The sequence below is a fragment of the Talpa europaea genome, assembly GCF_964194135.1.
Source record: "Talpa europaea genome assembly, chromosome: 10".
In the NCBI taxonomy this organism is placed as follows: domain Eukaryota; kingdom Metazoa; phylum Chordata; class Mammalia; order Eulipotyphla; family Talpidae; genus Talpa; species Talpa europaea.
In genome coordinates, this window is record NC_140077.1 from 21,302,943 (window position 1) to 21,323,846 (window position 20,904).

General features: G+C 42.5%; 1 protein-coding gene across 1 annotated transcript in view; it reads right to left on the reverse strand.

The window, feature by feature from the left end:
- ENTPD7 (ectonucleoside triphosphate diphosphohydrolase 7) overlaps window positions 1-20,103 on the reverse strand; it is a gene marked incomplete at its 5' end in the record, with an annotated part of 36,030 nt that extends 15,927 nt beyond the window's left edge. Inside the window, 4 exons of the mRNA XM_084245419.1 lie at window positions 1,781-1,931; window positions 2,460-2,665; window positions 18,131-18,313; window positions 19,805-20,103. Coding sequence (XP_084101545.1) covers window positions 1,781-1,931; window positions 2,460-2,665; window positions 18,131-18,313; window positions 19,805-20,103 — 839 coding nt within the window. The remainder of the gene's footprint in view (window positions 1-1,780; window positions 1,932-2,459; window positions 2,666-18,130; window positions 18,314-19,804) is intronic.
- Between the last annotated feature and the right edge of the window lie 801 nt (window positions 20,104-20,904).

Below are 20,904 nucleotides of genomic sequence, written 5' to 3' on the forward strand. Positions count from 1 at the left end.
GCACTAACTATACAAAACAGGTCTTTGCAAAGATAGTCAGGCTTGGGCCTCCCCGGTGATGCAGCGGTTGAGCGCTGGGTTGCGAAGCTGCCCGCAGCCTCTGCAGCGCTGGTTCGATACCCGGCTGCTCCCCGGCCACTGGAGGAGGGTCCCACATGGCACGCAGACCTCTCCTGCCGCCCGCTGCTCCCCTCAGCAGTGTACTTCGGTCCTTCTGCCTGCTCTGCAACCCGCTCTGGCTCTGGTGAATTCTCTCACCCTCCCGTGCTTCTGACTGTACCCAGTGCTTGTATAAATAAATAAATAAATCTTAAAAAAAAAAGATAGTCAGGCTTATGCCAACCACTACAGTTGCCTTAGAGGCAGCAGTGATTTCATTAGCACAGGATACAGCAAGGTGTTATTAAGAGAGGTGTTCAGAATACAATGAAAAGTCAAGTTCTTGCAAAATTCTTAAGACAAAATAAAAATTAATAACCAGAGCTTCCTCGTTGATAGCAATTATCTTAAACAAATGGGGCAGAGTTACGAGGTGGATTTTGGTTGAGCAGGAACATGACAGAGGCAATGCTGGGCAGTGCCAGGAAATGAGGCAATCCTCGCCTCTGCTCCAGACGCAGCAAATATGGCTAGGCTGCTGACCTGTCTCCTGCACCCACCCTGCTGACTGACTCCATCTTTCTGAACCCCAGGTCAGCTTTGCCTCTGGTTCTTGCTGCTTCCTTGGTCCTGAGACCTCAGGCTACTCACAGACCCAGGAGGGTGGCACCACCTGTGTCATCCCAGGCTTTCCAAGATTCTGGACCCGAGTATTACTCATGTCAAAAACAAAAATGCTAAACTGTGTGAGCTATGTGACTGCAAATTCATGGAGATGACATACAGATGTAGAAAGAAGAAAATGCCACTGAATCAACCAGTTTTGAGAAGGTAGTAGGACGGCAAGGTTTTTTGTTTGTTTACATTTAAGGTTTCTTTAATGGTATAAGGTTGCAGTTGCAACATTTGAGGTTTGGTTTTCTTAAAAAGTAAGTAAAAACAAAACAAAAATATTATATATAAGACAAAATATATAGGTATATATAGGCATGAAGACAAAAAAATATAGAGATATATGAGAAAAGGAGCAAGGTGCCTCTCCTGTTGGCCAATGGCTTTATAAAAACACCCACTTTTCAACAGCAAGCTAGACAGCACACCAGCAACTGTGTGCAGAAGCCAAAGGAAAGAAAGAAGAGGGGTCAGGTGGCAAGATGCCAGGCTGACTGCCAGGGTCAAGTGGAAAAGACTTGATTGGCTGGGCTGACATATTGGTCTAAAAGTAATGGAGACTGCTTTGCAAATAACACCAACAATCACCAAGAAGCCAGACAAACTTAGAGAAAAAGCAGCTTCCCTACTAGCCCCACAAGTACCCAGTCTCTCAGTGTACCTTCCTAAAACCCTTCCATAATTAAGCTCCCCCTCTAGGTGCCTCACGCTCCAAATTTATCAGCATCACCACTGCCCCCAGCCCTCAATCAACACTTACAATCATTACAAACATCGCACAGAGAGACTGATCCCAAAGAAACAAATGACATGAAGGCATGAATGACTTATTACGCACATGGAGGAGCAACTGGCCTATTTTTGAGCAAGGAGTCTGTTAGTGCCACCTGTCCACGCTGTGTGGTATACCCACCTTCAGGTCAGGGCACCACAGAGGACAATGCATGGAATCAGGCTTTCAACTCTGGAGCCACCCATTCTCCTGTGTTTCTTAGACCCTGCATCTTACCTCTCGGGGAGAAGCCTCATGCCTGCTGTGCAAAGTATATAAAGGGGGGTCTCCTTGTGCTTCTTCACAGGCACATAAGCAGCAGCAAAGCTCAACAGAGGACGAAGGTAATCGCTGGCATGTTCTGGAGTGTCTGCCATTGCGGAGATTCCTTAAGTAAAAGAAAATACTTCCTTTAAAGATCTGATCACATAGGGCCTCCCCTGGTGGCACAGGTGGTTGAGCGCAGTGCTGTGAAGCCGTCTGCAGCCTCTGCAGTGCTGGTTCGATCCCCGCCGGCCAGTGAGGGTCCCACATGGTGCGGCAGACCTCTCCTGTCTTGTCTGCTGCTCCCCTCAGCAGTGTATTTCGTCAGCCTGCCTGTTCTGTTCCCTGCTCTGTCTCTGGTGAATCCTCTCACCCTCCTGAGCATCTGGCCTGTACCCTGGTTCTTGTATAAATAAATAAATAAATCTTTAAAAAAAAAATCTGATCACATAGAAAACTGATACTCTACAAGATTCTGCTTACGGTCCTAAAGAGGGGGGTGGCAGTGAGTAAGATATCCCTCCCATTATCCAGAATCTCAAGAAGAAAATAATTTTCTCCCTTTTCTCCCCTCCCTCCCTCTCTTTCCTCCCTTCCTCTCTTATGCCTATAGCAATAAAAGCAGTCGATACTGAAATACACTGGTCAGTACCTGGCTTGATTTTTTTAACCACTGGTTGGCTGTTGCGGTCTCTCATCTGTTTGATGTCCAGCAAGTCATGGGGGTTGCCATTATGTCTAGGCCAGAAATAAACAAAAATCCGGGAGCCACTGCTGCCACAGTCTACCACAAGTCCATAACTGAGATTTGGGTCTTCAGTGTCAGTAGCTTCAAGATCCCCTACTCGAGCCAAATACCTAAGTGGGCAAAACCAGAAATCGGTGTTAAGAATTCAGGTCCAAAAAAAAAAGGCGCCACCATTTAATTCATTTGTTCATGAATCCTCATGTGCCAGACACATGGGTTACATGTCCTCACCAAGGAATAAGACACTATCAGCCATGTGTACTAATATATAGGAGGCAACAGCTAATGTTTTACCTACAAGTCACTGAAATTAGATAACAAATACTTCTCCGTGTTCGGGGGCAGTTCCAAAACTGGGTGGGATAGCAAATTTTTTACCAAGCATTAAAGCACTTGTAGGGCTCAGTAAATAACTGGGTTTTGTAGTTATAAACTACTAAATTTTAGGGTTGTTTGTCAGGCATACTAGATAATTAGAAGGATCCTAATGATTTCTATCTATTTAGCCTTTCTGTAGATAAGCATAAAGAATGCTACAAAATTATAATAATTTAATGTATATCTCTGGGTTATGATTTTTTAAAAATATTTATTTATTTATACAAGCACTGGGTACAGTCAGACATGCAGGAGGGTGAGAGAATTCACCAGAGCCAGAGCGGGGAGCAGAACAGGCAGACAGACGAAGTACACTGCTGAGGGGAGCAGCGGGCGGGAGGAGAGGTCTGCGCACCATGTGGGACCCTCGCCAGGGCCAGGGATCGAACCGGTGCTACAGAGGCTGCGGGCAGCTTCGCAGCCCAGCGCTCAACCACTGTGCCACCAGGGGAGGCCCGTTATGATTTTTTTTTAAAAGAGTGATTTTATTTATTTATTTATCTATCTATGCAAGCACTGGACACAGTCAGAAGCGCGGGAGGGTGAGAGAACTGATCAGAGCCAGAGCGGGGAGCAGAGCAGGCAGAAGGACCGAAGTACACTGCTGAGGGGAGCAGCGGGCGGCAGGAGAGGTCTGCGCGCCATGTGGGACCCTCCTCCGGTGGCCGGGGAGCAGCCGGGGATCGAACCGGCGCTGCAGAGGCTGCGGGCAGCTTCGCAACCCAGCGCTCAACCGCTGCGCCACTGGGGAGGCCCTGCTATGATATTTTTTTGAAGATTTATTTTATTTATTTATATAAGCATACAAGAACTGCGGTACAGGCCAAAGGTGCAGGGGTTGAGATGATTCACCAGAGACAGAGTGGGGAGCAGAACAGGTGGATCTACTGAAATACACTGCTTAGGGGAGCAGTTGGAGAGATAGGAGAGGTCTGCTGTGCCATGTGGGTCAGCTCCCTGGCCAGGGATCGAACTCAGCCACAGTGGCTGGCCATAACTTAGGAGCACTGAGACTTAACTCCTGTGTCATCAGGGAGGCCTGTTTATGATTTTTTTTTTTTATAAATTCCAACATCCATTGTGCTTTTTATTTTTTTAAACATTTATTTTTTATTTATTCATGCATACAAGAACAGGGGTACAGGCCAGATGTGTGTGAGGGTGAGAGGATTCACCAGAGACAGAGCGGGGAACAAAACAGGCAACTGACTGAAATATACTGGTGAAGGGAGCAGCGGGCATGACAGGAAAGGTCTGCCGTGCCATGTGGGTATCTCCCCGGCCGGCTGGGATCAAACCCGCACTGCAGGGGCTGCAGACAGCCTCACAAAGTTGCGCTTAACCCCTGCACCACCAGGGAAGCCCTGGTTATGATATTTTTTTATGGGGCCTTTTGCTTTGCTCTTTAAGCCAGAATTGCATTAAGAAAAAAATATATTTCATTTAAAATTTATGATGTTTTCTATAATCTTCTAAAATATTTTATAGCTATAAACAATGTTCATAAAATATGTATAGGCCACAAAGAATAACTACATAACACTGCTTGTGTACCCAACATCTGGTTTAAAAATCAAATATTATACTGTTAAAAAAAAATTATTTGAGACCCTAAGACATTAATACTTTGTGTTGGAATTTTTTCAGATTATTTCAGGATATCTGACAGCTAGAAGAAATAAGATGTTACCATCAAAATAGAATCTCAGCGCTAGCACTTTCTATGTTGTGTGACCCTCAGCAAATGAGGTACCTTCTCTCAGGCCATTTCCCCATCTGTAAACAGAATTGTCAGAGAGTCCACCCTCAGAGAGACAAGGCAAGCCAGCAGTTAGCACAGCATGATAATTTCTGGAGAAGCAAGCAGCAGCCGACTCTCTGGAGAAAAGGGTTGGAAATATCAGAAAGGAAAGAAGGCTAAGAGGCAGTAGATGCTACTGGGCCTTGAGGCTTTAACTAACATTAAAGCTCTCAGAATACAAGGGGCTGAAAAACACAAACAAAGGCTTCAGTTGAAGAGGATCCCAGAGAGAACAGCTCTTAGCTTAATAAACAGGAGAGCTCTTCTTTGGAAACAAGAAGACATACTGCATGGTAAACAGATGAAGATTTCTCTTCTACATGCTTTTAAATTTGAGTAAATATCAAAAAAGCAAATATAGGTTGAGCTAATAACTGAATAAATTCACTGAAAGTAATGCTGTGGGATTCTGGCAAGTATTATAGCTTAACTCCCTTCCTTCTAAGACACCTGCCCTACTGATCCATTACTATCTTTAGCTCTAATGCCTAGATGCCCAAGAATCTTACCAAGAGCCTAAAGCTAATCCAACTTGGGGTGGAGAGGACTGAAGGTGGGTGGAGGCTTCTTTTAAAAAAAAAAAAAAAAAGATTCAACATTACTAATACATGAGCAAGCCCACGCCAGCGAGGGGCCTCAAAGCGCAGTATAGGGCCTCCCCTGGTGGCGCAGCAGTTGAGCGCTGGGCTGCGAAGCTGCCCGCAGCCTCTGCAGCGCCGGTTCGATCCCCGGCTGCCGGCAAGGGTCCCACATGGCGCGTAGACCTCTCCTGCCACGCCCGCTGCTCCCCTCAGCAGTGTACTTCGTCTGTCTGCCTGTTCTGCTCCCTGCTCTGGCTCTGGTGAATTCTCTCACCCTCCTGCACTTCTGACTGTACCCAGTGCTTGTATAAATAAATAAATCTTAAAAAAAAAAAAGCGCAGTATCATCAACTTCTCTGCAGATCTTCCCACACACACATACATACCCCCACCATCACATCCTGGCCTCTGCTTGCCGACTTCACATTGCTATGGGATGACAAAGGTCCTGATTTTACACAGAAAAGCAAATCTGATGAAAAGGAGAGCATGTAGAAGCAGTTCTGAAAGCAAAAGATAAAGCTAATCTAGCACACAATGCTTTTTATTTTTAAATGAAGAGATCAGACACTGGGCTTCAGTATACTGCTGTAAGTTACAGCATAGAGTGTGTTCAGGCAGAACTTCTTCCTGGATCTGGAATGAGAGTGAGTTATGGGAAATAAACAGGTGGTAAAAATCTGTTACAAAGTTTACAGTCCTAAAGATTCCATTTCACCTCGCACTTCCCCACTCTAATCAAATTAATGGAGGAAACCAGTCTCAAGATCCACCAATGAGCTTCCAACAGCTCACTTCTATCACACGAAAGCTGGGCAGACATCGGGTTCATGTTACAGAACTCTCGCCAATACTGATCTCGCAAGACGCCACAGATGATAAAGAAATAGGCAAGATAATCCACCTCTAGTCCAGAGTGACTGCATTTCCCATCACAGCAATTTTTCTGCCTCACAGATCTTTCTCTGAAAATCATCCCTCCACTTCTTTTTTTTTTTTTACTTTTTTTTTAAAATTTTTTTTAATAGAGGCATGTTTTATTTTATTTATTTGTTTGTTTGTTTTTGTTTTGTTTATACATGCACTGGGTACAGTCAGAAGCGCGGGAGGGCGAGAGAATTCACCAGAGCCAGAGCGGGGAGCAGAGCAGGCAGAAGGACCGAAGTACACTGCTGAGGGGAGCAGCGGGCGGCAGGAGAGGTCTGCGCACTATGTGGGACCCTCCTCTGGTGGCCGGGGAGCAGCCGGGGATCGAACCGGCGCCGCAGAGGCCGCAGGCAGCTTCGCAACCCAGCGCTCAACCGCTGCGCCACCAGGGAGGCCCCCCTCCACTTCTTTTTTAAAAAATATATTTTATTTTATATAATTCTTATATCATTTTTCATTTTTGCACAGTGTATGCCTTTTCATTTTGGCTATATACCCCATACAATTCCCACCCCCCTTATTTTGACCCTAATCCCTCCTCTCCTCCCCACCCCCAGTATGTCTCTGGTTTATAGTTGCTTGTTGATTTTGATTTTTTCTTTATTATAATTAGTCTTTTTCCTGGTCCCTTATTTAAGTTTTCTAAATTCCTGCTGTGAGTGGGACCATTCAGTATTTTCCTTTTTCTTTCTGGCTTACTTCGCTGAGTATGATCAGTTCCAACTCCATTCATGTTCCTGCAAATTGCATGAGTTTATCTTTTTGATTGCTGAGTAATATTCCATTGTGTATATATGCCACATCTTCTTGATCCAGTCAGCTATTTTGGGGCATTTGGGTTGTTTTCATAGCTTAGCTATTGCAAATAGTGCTGCTATAAACATAGGGGTGCAGGTGCCCTTTTGAATTAATGTTTCTGTGTCCTTGTTCAACATCCTAACCCCTCTTGCTAAATGAATAACTTTTTCCTAGTGCATTGGTTCTCAAACTTTTGGGTTCAGGACCATTTTATACTCTTAAATATTATCAAACTCCAAAAAGCTTTTATACATATCTATATTTACCACATGAGAAAATGTCAAAGTATTTATTTAGATACAATAATAAACTCATTATAAGTTAACATGTTTTATGAAAAATAACTTTATTTCCAAAATAAAGAAAGAAAAGGAGCAGCGTTGTGTTACAGTTTTTCAATTCTCTTTAGTGTCTGGATTAACATTAGACAGAGTTTCACATTTGCTTCTGTGTTCAGTCTGTCACCATGTCATATTTCACATGGCTGAAGTATATGAAAATTCAGCTTTACACAGACATGTTGTTGGAAAAGGAAAGAGCACTTTAACAGTCTTTTTAGATCACTGTGGATATTCTTTGAAACTAAAACTCCACAGGCAGAGTTTTTAAAGGTCAGTCTCCATATGGACTCTAAAGCCCTCTCTAATAACTTATTACATTCTAACATTAAAACTACCATTTGTCTGTTTTGCACTTTGAGTGGTCTTTACCAATGCAAGATTTTGTGACATCTTATATTGACAAATATTAGTTCAATATTTCAACTATACAGATCTTTTTAATGTTGCACATTTCATTGTATATTAAAAATTCAGTAACATCACTAACAATCTGATGAAAAAAGTTTAAGCATTGAGAATCTATCAAACTCACCGTGGTAGACAAATTTTCCAAACTTCTAATTTTTATTTGAAAGTTCACATTTTATCCTTGGCAATAAACATTAATAACTGTTTTCCTTAAAGTAATTGACTTTTTACTTCACTCATTTTTAAGAAAATGTCTAGGAAATACTCAGGTCTGAAAGCCAGTTTTTCTGGTTATCTTCCAAGTAAAAAATAGTATTTTTGTAAAAAAAAGTAATTAGGTTTAGTTCATAACTCAAACAATTGCCCAAGCACTCCTCAAACCAACTTCAAGTGTTCAATGTATGTCTCCCATTTTTGTCACACAGAATATTAAAAGGATATTCTTAGGTAGAACTGAACTTTTTTCCCCATTGCACTTGTGTGACAAATAAGACTACAATAATTCCTAGTACAATTTGGTGCCTACATCTTGATTTGTGCTAAGGCACCAGTGTAAATACCATCGTCAGTGTAAATACCAAATCCATGAAAAACACAAATAACATCACAATAGCCAAGAGTTAGAAGCAACCTCAATTCCATCTTCAAGAAATTCAACTTCAAGCAAATTCAAATGTGTCCATCAGCAAATGAATGGATAAACAAAATACAGTGTATACATCAATGGAATACTATACAGCCTATGAAAAGGAAATCAGGTACATGCTACAAAATGAATGAAACTTGAGACATTATTTGAGGAAATAAGCCAGTCACAAAAAGACAAATACTGTATGATTCCAATAATAAGAGGTATGTTAAATAGCCAAATTCACAGAAACAGGAAATAGGGTAGTAGTTCACCACAAGCTAGGAGCAGGGTAAAAAGGGGAATTGTTTAATGGGGTAGAGTTTCAGATATGCAAGATGAAAAATTCTAGTGATTGATTAAATAATAATGTGAATATACTAACACTACTGAAGTGTATACTTAAAAATTTTACATTTTTTTAATATTATGTATTTTTTAACATAATAAAAAGAAAGAGGCAAATAACATTTTAGTATTATTTTGAAAATAGTTTTGGCCTCACAGAACATCTGAAAGGGTCTCAAGGACTCCTAAGAGTCAGCAGACACTTTGAGAACCACTGCTCTGATGCAACCTCCTTTTTCTCTCTAACACCCATCTTCTTTTCTACCTATTCCTTTTCCTTTACCTTCTTTGGCATGGCTCCCCAGTTCTTAAATGCCTCCATTCAAACAAACTCTTATGATACTCACAATGATCTGAAATGGCCTCTTCCTTCTGATCTAAAATGTACTATCATTATTCTCTTTAAACAGTTGCTTATATTTCAGTTTGAGTCCCTAAGACTTCTTTCATATGTTCTTCTTTTAGATTATCCTTTTAGACTATCAGTTTCTCAAACCTATCTGTATTAGTATCTCAATATTATTATAGTGTTCTTCATATTTATCTGGTATATACCTGGTTTGGTCCTAGATTTTGCCATATGAAGCTGCTGGTTTGTTAACTCCTCTGTGTCTATATAACACTACACTCAAAATCAACTGGTCTTTGGAGAAAGCTTCCATGCATCTTGTCAAGATAAACAACTTTCCAGCTCAACTTTGCTTTCTCTTCACTTAGAAGTCTCCATGTGCACATTGGCAGAAAAAAGTCACCTGACATTAGATCACAGGAGAGAATGCTAGGACCAGAGGCCATTTCTGTTACACTTCCCCCTTGAGTCTTTGATCCATCATGGAGGAAGTCTCCATTTTTCTTATCTTGCATACAAATCAGTAACTAAAGAACAAGTTGTTCTCTTTGGGAAGTAAGAGTATCATCTCTTTCTGGAACCCAATCCTCTAATGACCTAATCAGGCTTCTTGTACTTTTCAACTACCGGAAAGTCTTCCTCTGTCTAGGCTCCTAACATTGCGGGATCACTGGTCTAGTCTTGGATGTTTTCATTTGATTTGCAATCCTCGCCTTAGCCATTATGGTCAATTAATTACTTGCATTGCTGGACCTCCCTGCTTTGCTGATGCTGCACTAGGTGAATCCCTAAAGAGGAGGTAAAGCGCAAGAGAAAACTTCCAAAAGCTTTGGAATCTCTCACATCCACCTTCCTAGAAGAGATGTTTCACCAGCACACATATTTAACCCCCAGCCCACCCCAGCCCCTACAAACACACCCTCTCTCTGGGTCTGAGAAACATGATTCTCCTCCAACCATTGCTGAGTCAATGAAAAGAAAGTTACCCACATATACATCACCCAAAGTAGAATCGGAAGGTAATGGCTTTTCACTGCCATTACCCTGAAAATATTAACAGCATTAAGCAATAACTGACCAAACCATTACCTAGCTACAAAATCAACACTAATTACACCACTTCAAACAGAATTCAATAATGTGCCAAAAGCCAATTAGAGTGGCCTCCAAAATCACGGAGCTACTAGCTCTTAGCTGAACATCATCATACTCTTCAACTTCGTTCAAGCTCAGAACAAAATATTACAGCCAAAGTAGTTGTGCATGACTGATAATAATGCATGCCTGGAAGAGGATCCTATAAGGTTATTTCTTATCTCCCAGCAAGATTAGTCAGAGCAGTCAGGAACGCTTACAGTTTAAAATTCTATCAACAATAAAACACCATTAAGGACAAATAAGTGAATAGATGCAAATATATACTTTCAATCTCACAGCAAAAATCTCTGAATTGTTCTATTGGACATAAGAACCCTTAACTTCATCTGTATATCCCAAAGTTTTTTATTTTTTCAAACCAAAAGTAATATATCTTTTCAACTTACTTTATTTTTATTAAAGTGTATTTATTTTTTGCATAGAAGAAATGGGGTATAGGCCAGAGATGCAGGGGGTAAGAGGATTCACCAGAGACAGAGTGGGGAGCAGAATGGGCAGACTGAGTGAGTGAGGTACACCACTGAGGGGAGCAGTGGGTGAGACAGGAGGGGTCTGTGGCGCCATATGTGGTTTAGCTCCCTTGCCGGGGACTGAACTCAGGTCGGCAGGGTGATAGCACTAAGACTCAATACCCAGGCCACCAGGAAGGCCCCCAACGTACTTTAGACAGCACTAAAACTCCTAATGAAGGCCAACACTAAGTCTGCTGCTCCCGGAACCTCTCATTCACAATTATTCCCACATGGCAAAGTAGCATGAAGGCACCATCTTTCAATAGCTACAAGACATTCTTCAGAATAATAAGGCTGACAGAAAAAAATTTCCCCCCAATTGAAGTCAATAGTGGGGTTACAAAAATTGAACACCATTAAACATTAAAATTATAAAAGAAATACATAGAACATTTAAGAACACACAACATATGTGTATACATGCTAAAAGTGCTTCTGGCATTAACAATTATTGATAAATTTTAGCAATTTACCCAGCATCCATTTAGGTGGTATTTAAAAGTTCCAAAGAAGTTTCTGCTGCGATGGAACCATTCTCTATCTGCGCTGTCCGACAGAACAGTCACGAGCTACCTGCAGCCAATGAGTACTTGAGATGTGATGAGTGCAAGCGAGGAACCACACTTTTTTAGTTTATTTAAATTTAAACAGCCATTTGCTGGTAGTGAAGACCCCACCCGGATACCACGATGTAGACCCTCAATAATGTTTGCTAATAAGCAAATGTAAGAGTGAATAAATGAATGCAAAATATATATTAAGTCTGAAGAAGTTGTTGGAGCACAGCTTATGATGTACAGCACGTGAAAGATAAACAGGGGATTAAAACACACTTCTAACAAAAATTATTCTTAAAATTAGCCTTTGCTGGTGTAGATGGGGGGAGAGGGCACAAAGGAAGCCTCTGTGCTTTCTGCTTCATTTAGTTGTGAACTTAAAACTGTTCTAAAAAATAAAGTCTATTAAAAAAACAGCTATGCGCTGGGCTGCGAAGCTGCTTGCAGCCTCTGCAGCGCTGGTTCAATCCCTGGCCTCCTGCAAGGGTCCCACATGGCACGCAGACCTCTCCTGCCGCGCCCGCTGCTCCCCTCAGCAGTGTGCTTTGGTCCCTCTGCCTGTTCTGCTCCCCGCTCTGGCTCTGGTGAATTCTCTCTCACCCTCCCGCGCATCTGACTATACCCAGTGCTTGTATAAATAAATAAATAAATCTTTAAAAAATAAAAAAAATAAATGATTCCCGTTAGTATTAAAAAAAAAAAAAGCTCTGCAGTCTATCATTATTGACACCCATTACTCTCTAAATTTACCTTTTCTAACCCTAGCTCTGATGTAAACCTCTGCATTCTCCTTCCAAATGGAGAATGTAGGTCATGCTCATAATACAGAACAACAAAAGCACATGGGCTTCTAAAGTCTGGATCATATCACTTCAGAAGTGATGTACTAAGTTCCACCAAAAGCTGAAAATAAATGAAAATTAAAAATTTTTCAACACAAAAGTAAATCACTTTTAAATGTCAACTACTTTCATATAAATTGTGAAGAGAGATGATCATTTCTAAACACAGCAATGTCTCATTTATTGAGACCATAGAGTGATTCAGAGTTCCTATGGGCACATTTTCCAATCAAGGTTTTCCAAACTTGCTTTTGCAAGGATACCTGTAAGTCACGGTGTTCCTGGCAAGACAGGGTACCCTTTGTGGAACACCACGAAATATTGATATAATTTCAGCATGTGAATTAGGAACAATTTAATAGGGAAAAGTATGATTGCATTGTTCATATATAATATAAAAATCTCAAACACAAACATTTGCCTTAAATTTTCTTCATAAGCGGTTAAACGAAAGTGATAGGTATTTTCATCAATTCCTAAATATTTGTTTAATCATTTTATAATCAGTTAGTGTTCACAGGTGCTTGAGCAATAGCAGCTGGCACCAAAAAAAAAAAAAAAATACTGTTAGGAAAATTTTACATGGTCATAATGCTGCCCATTATCTTCAGTATATATTTGCAGAGCAGAAAAGGTAATCAGAGAACAGGAAAATCAAGATTATTTCAAATAGCAATAAGACTGACATCTGTGATGCACCATGTAGTCCCTAAATAGTTTTCTCTTTAATCCAAACAATAAGACTACACAGCAGATATTTTTATCTCCACTTTATACATAAAGAAAATGAGCTTCCAGAATCAACACCTGCCCAACATTGCCCAACTAGCAAACAATGAACAAATCAGCTCTAAAATCAACCCTCCCACACTACAGCACCTCCTCCCCAAATACATATGACTGACCCCAAGGTCATCGTTAACATGAATTAACAAGCTGTGTAATAAATTTTAACAAAATGGGCCTCCCTGGTAGCACAGCAGGTTGACTGCAGTGCTGTGAAGCTGTCCGCAGCCTCTGCAGCGCGGGTTCGATTCCTGGCCAGCCAGGGAGATACCCACAAGGTACGGCAGACCTCTCTTGTCTTACCTGCTGCTCCTCTCAGCAGTGCTTTCGGTCGGTCTGCCCGTTCTGCTCCCTGCTCTGTCTCTGGTGAATCCTCTCACCCTCACATGCCTCTGGCCTGTACCTCAGCTCTTGTATAAATAAATAAAATCTTAAAAAAAAAAACTCTTAAAAAATAAATTTTAACAGGGCCTCCCCGGTGGCGCAGCGGTTGAGCGCTGGGTTGAGAAGCTGCCCGTGGCCTCTGAGGCGCCGGTTCGATCCCCGGCTGCTCCCCAGCCACCAGAGGGTCCCACATGGCATGCAGACCTCTCCTGCCGCCCGCTGCTCCCCTCAGCAGTGTACTTCGGTCCTTCTGCCTGCTCTGCTCCCTGCTCTGGCTCTGGTGAATTCTCTCACCCTCCCGCACTTCTGACTGTACCCAGTGCATGTATAAACAAACAAACAAACAAACAAACAAACTAAATAAATAAATAAATAAATAAATAAATAAATAAATAAAACATGCCTCTATTAAAAAAAAAAAAGACTTTAAAAAGACTTTAAAAAAAATAAATTTTAACAAAATGTGTATCACTGCTTGCCACTATAAAAATGGTCTGTAGAGGACCTCCCTCGTGGCGCAGGCGGTTGAGTGCCGCACTGTGAGGCTGTCCACAGCCTATTCCGCGCAGGTTCAATCTTGGCCAGCCAGCGAGAATCCCACATGGCACAGCAGAGCTCTTCTGTCTCTTCTGTCTCACCCGCTGCTCCCCTCAACAGTGTATTTCAGTCATTCTGCCTGTTCTGTTCTGTTCCCCGCTCTGTTTCAGGTGAATCTTCTCACCCTCCCATGCATCTGGCCTGTACCCTGGTTCTTGTATAAATAAATAAATCTTTTAAAAAAATGGTCTATAGAAACTGAGTTATTGTGTCTTCCTTGAATAAATTTCCTTTCTTCTGCCTCACCGTCCAGCTGCCAGATATGGCTAATTGTCATCAGTGTGTCACATCCAAAGACCACCACACTCGATTCTCACCATTCTAATTTGCTGTTATCTGCTGTGTTCTGAGACAGGAGAGAGAACCAGAATAATTTAAAAATGTGTTAAATAAAAGCAAATGGGCTCGATGTGGAAGCCTCCTTTATTAGTAAAATACACGAGTTTTTAGTGATAAGAGTATATGAACTTGGTGATAGCAAAGTTGGTTACTCATGGGCCTCTTCTGATTAATTTCTGATTCTTAACTTTGTTCCTGATTTCTTGACTGTGTACAGTTCCTGATAATTCCTGATTCTGCACAGCTATATATAAAATATTATCTCATTAGGAAATAATTTTTCCTTCATACCTGCCTCCCTAACTCTAGATGATGAAACCATGAGTTCCCAAGTTTTATTCATCTTTGTACTGCAGTGCCTAGCCCAGTGTCTGGCATACAACAAGCTCTCAACAAACATCTAAGCTTCTTAAATGACTCATGGAGGCTGCTATAAGTAAAGTAATGACGTATGGAAATATCTTGTTCTTTTCATTAAAGAACAAGAAGCTTTAGGTTGCATAGCTGCTGGCTGCTCAGCGAGAGCATGATAGGGTGTGAAGACTTTGGTAAGGCCACGGTAACAGTGATCTGTGTGTTCCTTAATGCTGCAGCAAACTTGTTTTAATTCAACTTAACAAGTATTTACTGGATTTGACCACTTGGGGTATAATGGCAGACAAGAACTACTGGATCTCTCCCTCCTGCTGATCTCTCCAATGCACTTACGTCTCAGAATTGTCATGGCTGCCACCCAAGTTCAAGTTCAGGCTACCATAACCTTTCTATTCAAGTATTTCAATTTGTCTTCTTGCTTTCATTTTTATTCCTTTCCAACTCATTCTCCACAATGCTACCAAAGTAAGCTTTTTTTACAAATCATTTCAAATCATTTCACTCTCCAAAGCCTTCTAAAGTCTTTCCAAAGCCCTTCATATAATGTTTAAACCCCCTAAAATGATTTAACAGGCCCAGCCTGACCTAACTCTCATTCTGTGTAGCTCATTTAGTAGCCTTCATTCTAGCCATATTAACCTATTCCATAACTAGACCATGCTGTATTCCAGGGGGAAATTGTGCCCTAATCTATCAAGAAAACCCCAATAAACATTAAAGAAACTCAAATTATGGATTTATGGATTTCTCCAAAGCTTCTTAAGGCTAATTGTTGACAACTGTAGTCATCTACCTAAACAAAAGTTTCTCTTTGGGAAAAGGAGAAATACAAATGAATCATACTGTTAGAGGAGGGGTTGAAAACATAAACTTTTTAAGAAAAGGTACCAAAGTCTTCAGGCCCTCATGTCTATTATCACCCAGCACATTGGGTGACAATGAATGAATGAATGACCAATGTGAATAGGAAGTGAGAAATTCTGGGGACAGAACAACCCAGAAATATTAGGGGAGGTAGGCTAATAATAAAAGATTCATAGAAAGGGTTGCTAGAGATTTCTAGGAAAGATTTACATTCTTATAAGAGAGCCATGGAAGGCCTGTTTCTCTCTGCAGGATATAAGTTGAGGATGTATGTAGGCCCGGTTGCTACTAGCTGCTACTTTGCAACCATTAAGTAAGCAGACTCTATGGACAAATAGAGAATCCCATCCTGCCAATCAAAGTTGAACTTGTATTCTCTCTATCCCCTGGACTTCTAGTAATGTGAGTCAATATATTTTCTTATTATTTAAGACAGTTGACTATTATTTGCAGCCCAAAGCATTCTAACTGATAGATGTCTGAGAAGCAATAAAGAGAAAATCGTTTTGAAGATGAGGAGCATGTTCTAATTGGTCTAATTATGGAATTCCATGTAGGTTAATCTGGCTAGAGTAAAACTATTAGGGAGTGAGTGATGAGCTGTGTAAGCTGAAGAGGCAGATCAGGCTAAGCCTGCTAAGCCATTTTAGGGAGTTTAGACATTATCCTAAGAGCACAGGGAAGACTTTGAAAGGCTTGGAAGACACTAATCTCAAAAAAATAGCAAATCAGGGGCCTCCCTGGTAGTGCAAGGGGGTAAGCGTCAGCACTATGAAGCAATCCACAGCTACTGCAGATTGAGTTCAATCCCCAGTCAGGGAGGAGATATATAGATTTATATATCTATATAGATAGATACCTCTATATCTGTCTATATAGATACTCTTGACTCCAGGAGAACTGGAAGAAGACAGAATCAACAAATTACCAGAATCATGAACTACACCATGGCACATCATAATCAAATTGTTTAAAACCAAGGATAAAGAGCAAACCTTAAACGCTACTAGAGATAAAACACATATTATGTAGAGAACAAACATAAAAATGACAGCAGACTTCTCAGAAAGAATACAATCCTGCAGACCATAGACCATCATATTTAAAGTAATGAAGGGGTGGGGGTGGGGAGAGGAACTGATCAAACTAGCATTTTATACCCAAGGAACAATTCTTTTAAAAGGAAAGCAAGATAACAATTTTTTTCAGTCAAACAAAAGTAGAAAGAATTCATCATGAGAGCAGGCTCTCATTACTAGAAATGTTAAAGGAAATTTTTAGACAAAAGGAAAATGACACCAGATGGAAATATGAATCAACACAAAGGAGTAAAGAGGTCCTGAGATGAAGAATATACAAGTCTTTTTTTTATTTTTAAATTTTCTTTAAAAGACAACTGAATGGGCCTCCCTGGTGGCGCAAGGGGTTAAGTCTCAGCACTATGAAGCTATCAGCAGCCACTAGAGCATGAGTTCGACCCCCAGCCAGGGAGCTAACCCACATGGTGTAGCCGACCTCTCCTGTCTCGCCTGCTGCTCCCCTCAGCAGTGTATTTCAGTCAATCCACCTGTTCTGCTCCCCACTCTGTCACTGGTAAATCCTCTCACCTTCCCCCCACCACACACCTCTGGCCCACACCCCAGCTTTGTATGTATAAATAAAATATATCTTTAAAAAAATAAAAGATAACTGAATGTTTAAAGCAAAAATAATAACAGTATGTTGTTGAGTTTATAACATATGTAAAAGTAAGCTGTGTGACAGTGGCACAAAGGCCAACAGGGAAGAAGTGAAAAATACTATAGTTAGGTTTTTATACTATGTGTGAAGAAGTATACTATTAAAGTGTACTTTAAAGTCAAGTACTATAATCCCTGAAGCAAGCATTAAAAAGCAAAAACAGAGTTATCTCTAACAAGCCAACAAAGGAGATAAAAGGGAATCATAAAAATGTATTCAATACAACAGAAGGGAGAAAACGAGGAAAAACAGAACAGATGTGAGAAACATAAAACAAACAGCAAGATAGCAGATTTAAACCTGACATAATCTATAAACATATTAATATAAGTGGTTTGAACATCCCAATTAAAAGGCAGACGTTGTCAGATTAGATAAATAACAAGACTCAATGCTGCTTACAAGAAGCCCACTGTAAGTATAAAGACACAAGCAGGCTAAAACTAAGAAGGTACAAAAACATTCATCCCACTAATTCTGAAAGCTGAAACAGCTATATTAATAACAGACGAGTAGATTTCAGAACAATGATATAAGAAAGGATAGAGTCATTCAATAATGATAAAAAGCTCAATTCATCAAGTGAGCATAAGAATACCAAACATTTATGCACCCAATAACTCAGCCCACCAAAACAAAAAAATAGAAAGATGCCTTTTATGGCTAAAAGACTGTATCAGCATTCTTGAAACAAAACCACTCATTGCTAAAATGGGGCTTTAGGTCCTCTTTCTGCAGTAAGTGGAATGCATTTCACCAATGCGAGTGCAGTATTCCCCTAAAGGGTCAAAGGTAGCAGTGTGTTAAAAAGCTTATCAAAATATTTATGACTTCAAGGCAAAGATGATCAGAGCTGACTCACCTTTCATATTGCCTGTCTCGTGGTGATGGAGCGCCCCAATGTCGAAAGTCCATGATCAACATAAGCAAAAGGAGACAAAATACAAAGAAGAGTCCCAGGAAGGCTACCCGCTGCCGGGGAAATGGGCTCACGGTGGGCACAGTGAAATACCAGGAGGCTGGACAGAGGTAGGAAAAACTAATCCTGAAATGAGACAAAGATTGGCAAGTATCTATAACTGAGTGCTGAAAAACATCTTTCAAATTGGAGAAAAGTACTTCCTAAAAAAGACAAAAATTTATACCACCAGGTTTCAATGTCCTTTCAGCCTCCTATTTTACAAAAGGAACTGTAAGGTTTATGGTGCTTCTAACTATATAAATCAGAAAAGCCTTATCTGCTCTGTTTTCCAAAGTCTGCACTTAGGGGTTTAATTCAGAGTTAATCTCTTATTAATGAGAAAATTAAATCTCGCTCGGCAACCTCATAACACTGGAGAATCAGAGCCACTATAATATTCTCACAAAGAATGCTGTCAAGTGCCTGGATAGCCAGAAAATGGGTTTTGTTGATTTATAAAAATTATTATTTATTTAAAAATATTATTATTTATAAATATTTATATTAATATTTATAAAAATTATTCAAGATAAAAATAATTAAATGGTTTAACAGGAAAGTAAAAAGCGTGAATCTGTTATCCTAATCCCACTATTTCCCCCTTAAAGGCAACAATGGCCACCCAGTTTCTAGGTGTTTTTCCAAGGATTCTCTGCATACTTGTATATTCATGTACATAAATATATACCACAGAATATATGCACACAATATATCTGTGTGCATCTCCAGTCCTTTGGTCTTCCACCATACATGCTGCTCTGCACCTGCCCCCACTTAACTCTATTTGACAACGGTCAAATACAGATCCACACTAATCTTTTCTGAAAGCATCAGAAAACTATGATGTATGGATAAGTGTATCCCAGTGTGAAAATCACTTTCTATATCAATCCAGTGTGTTTTCAAAGTTGACTGCAAAAAAAAAAAAATCTTTGTTTGACCTCCTCAAGCCTCATTCAAATGGAAATCTGAAAGAACTAGCACTTTAGCACTTTTCAGTGCCAAGTGAGCACTCACGCCATCACCCCTGGGTTAGGAGCTGTGGACTGTTGCATCCTTCCAAAACATGCAACGTCGATGTGTCGGTATTCATCCGACCAAGCGGCACAGTCCAAATGCAGCCCTGGGGTAAATCTCACCTACCACGGCCTCCCGGGGTTCCTCACTCAGCCTGGCAGCTCCCGCTGAGGCCCTAGCTGAGGAGAAAGTGTGCCGCCTTACCTAGCCATGGGTTCCCTTAAGTGGTCTCAACGCCTGTCACCTCCTTTTCCTTTTGCCTTGAGAAGATGGTCTCCTTGTCCCAGGCATCTCCTAAATCTGCAGCCTGCAAAGAGTTGGTTGCATTTCAGGCTCACCTCCAGCGCCCCGGGACCAGCCCTGCCCGAGACGGTGGCGGCGCCCATCCGCGCCCCCGGCTCCCCTCCAGCTGCGTTCGCTCTCATCCCTGGGGCCCAGCGGACCCGCCCCGGGGTCCCCGAGGAAGGAGCAATCCCCGTCCGTCCGCCCCAGGCGGCGAAGGTGGCGGCCTCCCGCGGCCGCGCCCCGTCCCCCGCCGCCCGGAGCCCCCGCGCTCACCGGATCGAGCGGCTCGCCGGCTCCCTCGGCTCCTCTGCGCTCGGCCCGGCGCGGCTCCCCGCGCCTCTCGCCCAGCCGGAAGCAGGCCTGGCCGCCGGCGGCGCCACGTCCCCAAGGAAACCGCGGGGAGCCAATGACAGGGGCCCCGCCGAGAGGGGCCCGCCCGCCGCGCCGGCTGCGCCCTCGGCAAACCAGCTCCGCGGGCCGCACGTCCGTCCGCCACGGCGGCCAATCCCCAGGAGCGCTCGGCCTCCGCGGCCCGCCCCGGCACGGCGAGCGCGCCCAATCCGAAAGGGCATCGTGCGGGGGCCCCGCCGGGCGGGGAGGCGGCAGGTGAGCGGGGCGGGGGCGCCGGGCTCCCCTCGCTGCCTGCTCCGCCGCGGCTCCGGCACCCGGCGGCGGGGCGGGTGGGTCCGGGGTGTTCGCCACACTAGTGCACCCCTGGCCCCAACCTATTGGATATTTGTGTCTCCCAGCCCTGCCCACCAGAGTGGCAGGTGATTCTGCAATCCCAAGCCCTCCCTATAGCCCCCCAAATGATGCCTCGGATTCCTTACCTTGTACCGAGGTGGGGAGGGGGCGGAGTAGGGACAAAATGGGGACAATGCCCTCTACAGCGAAGCTCTTATATTCATTCATTCATTCATTCATTCATTCAAGTTTCACTGATTGTCTACTGCGCGCAGTCAAGCATTATGAGCGGCCTTGTCCCTGTCCTCCCGGACCTTACAGTAATAACATGCAAAGGTAATGTTTCCTTAATGCTGTCTTTCACGTCCTCGCTTACCCCGGCTCCCTCTCCATTCCAGGAGGGAGCCGCTGGAACTGGATTAAAGACCAAGCTCTTTAAGGTTTATTTATTTATTTATGGAAGAACCGGGGCACAGGTCAGATGCCCGGGAGGGTGAGAGGATTCACCAGAGACAGAGCAGGGAACAGAACAGGCAGACGGATCGAAATACACTGCTGAGGGGAGCAGCGGGGAGACAGGACAGGAGAGGTCTGCCGCGCCATGTGGGACCCTCGCCGGCCGGTCGGGATCAAACCAGCGCTGCAGAGGCTGCAGACAGCTTCACAGCACTGCGCTCAACCGCCTGAGC